The sequence below is a fragment of the Misgurnus anguillicaudatus genome, chromosome 24 (genome assembly GCF_027580225.2).
Source record: "Misgurnus anguillicaudatus chromosome 24, ASM2758022v2, whole genome shotgun sequence".
Taxonomy (NCBI): domain Eukaryota; kingdom Metazoa; phylum Chordata; class Actinopteri; order Cypriniformes; family Cobitidae; genus Misgurnus; species Misgurnus anguillicaudatus.
In genome coordinates this window covers 41,339,339-41,345,510 of record NC_073360.2, presented here as the reverse complement: position 1 = coordinate 41,345,510, position 6,172 = coordinate 41,339,339, and the positions used below count along the sequence as shown (strand labels likewise).

At 40.5% G+C, this 6,172-nt stretch overlaps 2 protein-coding genes across 3 annotated transcripts in view; both read left to right on the top strand.

Moving 5' to 3' along the window:
- LOC141349282 (uncharacterized) overlaps positions 1–6,172 on the top strand; it is a 212,579-nt gene that overhangs the window by 28,555 nt on the left and 177,852 nt on the right. The gene's annotated exons all lie outside the window — the stretch shown is intronic.
- Positions 5,914–6,172, top strand: part of LOC129437102 (uncharacterized) — a 129,214-nt gene continuing 128,955 nt past the window's right edge. For both annotated transcript variants that reach the window (XM_073862492.1, XM_073862488.1), the window contains exon 1: positions 5,914–6,097. In XM_073862492.1, coding sequence (XP_073718593.1) covers positions 5,990–6,097 — 108 coding nt within the window. In that variant the 5' untranslated portion in view covers positions 5,914–5,989. The remainder of the gene's footprint in view (positions 6,098–6,172) is intronic.

Below are 6,172 nucleotides of genomic sequence, written 5' to 3'. Positions count from 1 at the left end.
CACCCCTGACCACTCGGTGAGTTTCACATCTTTGTAAAGGAAAGTTAAATGCATTTTAGGAAGGATTGTTCCAGTGCACCTATGCAGCCATTGTAGAGGTGGTGGAGTGATACAACAGAAAAACGAAAATTCTCGGGCCAGCATTATATGTCCAAATTTCAGTCAAAATCGTTCTATTTCATCATAAACAATCTGAAAACAGTCTTTAAGTGTAAAATACCAAACTCATCCTTTAATCATGACATTTCTAATTAATTTAACTGTTAATAACTATCTAAAGATCATCTTTGCCGCCTCACTCACTGATATGGGCGATTCCACAGTTTCGGTCCTCAAGGGGTGATTTTTTTAGTTCATTGTTTTCTTTAAGATAGATGTAAGAAATAATAAAGTTAATTTTATCCCGCTAAGCCTTGGCATTATCATGTAATGAGACTTTATTTTATTTCCGTCCCCAGAAATTGGGGATGTCAGGGGGAGACAATCAGTGCATTGGGGTTTTTCCTAAGTCATTTCTTTTACTTCCTTTAATAAAATCCTGAATTTTGGTAAAATTCTACTACTAACACTGAAAGTATAATCCACCACAATGCAATGGAAACATATCCACCACAATGCAATGGAAACATTCACTAACGTTCGTAACAATTACATGGAAAAACGATATCTCCGATATCTTCTGTCCAAACAGTTACGAACAAACTATGCATCTAAAGGAAACGGAGATATCGTTTTTCCATGTAATTGTAGCAAAACGCTAAAAACATCTTGTGTGGATTAACTTAAGATATGCGTTGGTAAATGATAAATTGTTAATAAATCAGGATTTTACGGATTTTGACAACTGTGGGTAAGTTTGTGGTTTCTGTCCAAAAGCTTACGAACGTTAAAATGTGCTAAACTTAAAGCAACACTATGTAGTTTCCATGTAAAAATGACTTACAGCTCCCCCATGTGGTTGAAATGCGCAACACTGCCTGGTATTAGACACTGTTCTGCAGGCAGGGGGGGGGCTGTGTTTCCTACCCTCCACCGCCACTTTCAGAGTGTGGTTGTAGCAGCTAGGAGGCTGCTCGGGTTACAGCAACAGTACAATTTGTCCAGTTAAAAGTTGTTCTATCACTGAAATAATTTTAGAGACATTATTTAAAGGTAAAAAAACTACATAGTGTTGCTTTAAAGTAAACGTTAAATAGGATCATCGTGGTGAGAAAGGATAAAAGAGTGTGCTAGTCGGATCACTGCTAGTGGTTTTGGACAGAAAGCTCTGTTTGATGGCAGCTAGAGGAGGTCGCCAACCACAGAGTCGTGACCCAGTAGCTACCGCTGCTTGAAGAAAGTATCTTTTAAAAATTGGCAGTAGGTCTGAGAGTTGTTTTTTATTTCCATTTTCAACCCAAAAAGGTCCAACTAGCTCATCTTTGATAATACCTGTCTGTGCCTGCCTGTAGTGTAAGAAGATACTTTCTTCAAGCAGTGGTATAAAGTCTGCATCTTTCAAGAAGACTTCACTTCACGCTGGCCAGTAAAGGCCTTAAAGATGAAAACTTGGCCCCCTTCTTCACCTGACTTAAAACCTATTGAGAACTTCTGGGCGCTTCTTAAGCAGGACATTTACAGTGAAGGTAAACCGTACACCTTTCTGAACAGTGTCTGGGAGGCTGTGGTTGCTGCTGCACAAAATGTTGATTCTGACCAGATCAAGAAACTGACTGACTCAGTGAATGGAAGGCATGTGACTGTTATTGAAAAGAAGGGTGGCTATATTGGTCATTGAGTTATTTTTTAGAAATGTTCATTTTTAAATGTATAGTTTGTTTATTATTCTCACTTTAACAGGTGAAAATAAACAAGTGAGATGAGAAAATCTTTGTTTTTCATTTAGTTGCATAATAATTCTGCAATCTAATACTTGCCTTATAATGGTGTACATATAATATTCTCTTAAGAAAGCCAAAACTTCACTTTTACTACATAAATGTTCAGGTTTGAGGGCTTGTTAACATGTTTAATTGTCCAAGAGCCCTGTAGTTGTACAGTAACAACTTGCCTAATAATTGTGCGCACAGTGTATACCTATATATCTCATGATAATAATCAAAATACATAAGTAAAATTAACCATGTAACATATAAACTTACATTTAGATGCACGCACACAATTAAACTATAACTATCTCCAACATAGGATTGATGCAAACTTCTTGTGCATCACTGCCTACTGATTACTGCCACCAACTGAACTTCTTAGCACTTTCCAGCACTTCCTGGAAATATACATTCCGCTAGAGGGGCACTAAGAGCTTGTCTCTATGAAACAAATGATGATTGTAAACAGCATTAAACAGATATATTGTTGTATAAAGTCCTTCTTAAGTTGGTGGTCATTTGTTTATGCTTGGGCCAAGAGTCTGAGTCAAAGGTGAATGGTAAGCATAAAGCCCAATTTATAGTCGCGCGTAAGCTCTACACCATAGTTAACAGCGTGTCAGTTCTACACGGACTGCAAGCGCCGTAATTGGTCCACCTGAACCCCTCCCGTCAGGTAAAAAAAACTGCGTCATAGGTATTTCCGTTTGCGATGGTAAAAACAAAGTTGAGGAGTGATTTAACTCAAACTGCAACAAAAGTCGCTGTTTATTTACTTCCATCATTGCTGGCCTTCTCAAATCGACACAAGAAGTTGCTGTTTTATCTTTGTTTGTGGGTTAACTTGCCAAGCTTCTTCTACATTGACGGTCACGCTGCTACTGTGGTAACACGCGTGGATACTGCCTACCAGCGGTCTGCGCGTATGTTTGCACGTCGACGCGGACAACAACGCAAAAGTATAAATGAAAACCTGAAAACCGGGGTTGGTGAAACTGAAGGATTGGGATTGGCATGGTTACTTCCTTTCAATATTTTGATGTTCAATTTTTTAAAAGTTAAGTGCTTTGTTTTCCATTTAGGCCCCCAAAAATGTGTATAAATGCAATGTAGGGGTTCGGATCCCATCAACATCATCAGTCCCAAGTCCCAAAACTGTACCTGTTTTAGTAGTGGTTGACAGATTTTCCAAGGGGTGCAAACTCATACTCTTGCCCAAACTCCCTTCCACTTTTGAAACCGCAGAAGCCTTCTTCAACCATGTATTTCGCAACTTCAGCATCCCAGAGAATATTGTCTCAGATAGAGGAACCCAATTTATCTCTAAAGTCTGACGACTCTTCTTCAAATTCCTGGGGGTCACTATCAGTTTATCTTTTGGATATCATCCCCAGACTAACAGTCAGACTGAGCTCGGTCGCTTCCTCCGTACTTACTATCACCAGTACCAAGACAGCTGGAGAATATGCCCAACACTCCCTGCCACAATCCAGCACTGGGCTCACCCTTTTCCAATGCTATCTCGATTACCAACCTCCTCTTTTCTCCTGGTCAGGTGAGCCCTCGGCGGTTCCATCTGTGGACTATTGGTTCCATCAGAGTGAGGGGGTTTGAGACTCGGCTTGCGTGAGTCTCCAGCAGGCTGTGCGGAGACATCAAGATCAAGCCAACCAACATCGCTCTGACCCCCCTGAGTGCCAACCTGGCCCAAAGGTTTGGCTCTCCACCCAGGATATCCGCCTCCGCCAGCCTTGCCATAAGTAAAGTCCTCGTTTCATCGGCCCCTTTACTGTACAGAGGCAGCTGAATAAAGTCACCTACAGACTCAATTAACCACCCGAATGCAGGATCTCACCTTCCTTTCATGTCTCCCTACTATAATCCTTCACTGACCTGTTTCTCCTTCATCCACAGATCCTGACACCACAGCTGTGTCTCCTTCTCTCGTTCCTGTGGCAGAGCAGCCCATTTACCGAGTCTGCAACATCATGGACACCCGGCGGCGAGGTCCTTGAGTGGAATCCTTAGTGGACTGGGAGGACTACGGCCCAGAGGAATGCTCGTGGGTGCTCATTGAGCACATCTTAGATCCCACTCTCTTCATTCAGTTCCACTTCGATCACCATGATCGTCCGGCACCCAGGCCCGAGGTAGACCTTGCCGCCGTATTCCCCCCTCTCAACCGCCGTCAAAAGCCGCCTCGGGAGGAGGGAGTACTGTCAGGATACCATCAACATCATCAGTCACCCCTCCAACTCGTTCCCTCTAATTCTAATCACGTACACCTGTTTCCCATCACCATACCCCTTTAATATCTCTCTGCTTCCTTCACTCCTTATCTGGTCTCATCACTTATGGACACCAAGGCTCACTCGTACTACCCACCTTGGACTTACCTTCTCCTCTTTGTTTACCCTCCGGGAATCTTCTGATCACCTCCTGAAATAGAGACATTGTTATTTTACAGCTATGTGCTTTCCGGAAACTTTACATATCCGATTTACTCACATATTGTTTCTCTACTTCAGTGTGTGTTCCAATAAAGTATTATATCACTTACCTTCAGTCTACCTCCTGGCTATGAGTGTGACAGTGGGACTGTAAGTCAGACTTGGTGACTGCAGCACCTGGACTCTATGCTCTGATTTGAAGATCGCTTTCTGCAATAAAGGCTACAGCTAAAAAAAATCCAAGTCTTCTGGTCTTCGCTAAAAAGGTTTCCAAAACTTTTTCATAATGTTGAAATAAGAAGTTTAAAGAATGTCATGAACATCCCAAAATACCTTTGTTTAAATATATCTTATTAATGTTTTGTTTTATAATGGTAGGCAGGCTGGATCTTTAAAAGTCTTATTTTAAGGTTTAACAGCTAAAGTAAACATATCACAAATGTTGCATTTTGGTCTGGTGTTGTTTTCACAGTGAACAGATTTTTACGATTTATGTTTTTTTACTACCTAAAGAAAATTTACTAATTAGGTATTTTACAACATTTATAAAACGTCCTTTTTTCGTTATTTAGGGTGTGTTTTTTTAACGTTTTCAAAATGTTGTACTGCAACATTACCTAATTACAATGAAAATACAACGTTGTGAAAAGTTTGTAAAAAATTGTATTTTTAATCTGACCATATCTCTTTGTCCCCTGCTGAAAAAAAACAATTAAACCATTACAGGAAATTTATTGGGATTTTTATTGGTTCTTATGGAATATGGCCCAAAACACACTACAGTGTATTGATTTTTGTTGGTTTCTAATGGTATTGGTTTTATTGGTTCTAATGGAATATGACCATAAAACATGGTTTTAATGGTAAAAGCTAATGGTTCCTATTGGTATTTTAATGGAAACCATTAGAATTTTCTGTAATGGTTTTATTGTTTTTTCAGCTGGCTCCTACGATGCCCTATCTTTTTAACTTTAAAAGCTTGATGTTCTGTCTTCATTCTTTAGCCATTATTTTCCCATCCCTTCTTTTCATTTAGTTTACTTTATAAATTACTTGATACAATAGTTTGTGATGTTTTCTGGCCATAATTGAGACGCGTAGCTACAATTGTTTTACTGAATCCATTGTAAAGCAGTGAGCGTCTTCTCTCTCCAGTACAGCAGGAGGCGCTGCAGCTCTTTAGTCCGCAAATAAACTCACTGAAGAAAGAAAGTAAGAGCGCGCGTTTGATGTGTTTGTGTATCCTCAGTGGCTGTTTTTCAATTCCAAGAACGCAAAGAACGGACTTGCGTCCTCGTGGAGATCGGTCTTGCCAGGCGACCTTGGAAGAACGAACTCGGAAGTTTTGCCGCAATGACTTCTGGGGCGTTAAGCGATTTCAGCAAGTCTGCACTCGATGCATCCTCGATATCAAGAACACATCCGGGTATTTTCATGCGTCCTCTGTCCTTGCGTTCTTGAGAATTGGAATGAACTTCGACCGTTAATGATGACGTAGAGCGAGGACACGAGGACGCAAGATCGCTGAAGAACGCATATTGAGAAACAGCCAGTGTTTTTATCTCGCGTGTTTCATTGAGTGTAAACAGAGCCTTGTCTCTGTGTATTTAAGTGTTGATACTTTGATGATGAGATGTGCTGTGCTGTAAATGAGTAGGAACTGATCTGTCCATGCTGGATATATTGATGATTTCATCAGAAATCTCTCAGCTGAAGAAAGAGGTGGCGTTACTGGAGACAAAGCTGAGGTCAAGAGGAGATTTAACAATGAATCGAGAGGTTTGTACAGCTTAAACATAATTTACCTGAATCAGACAACATCAAATAATTTCTAATCTTACTGTCTGCGTGTGT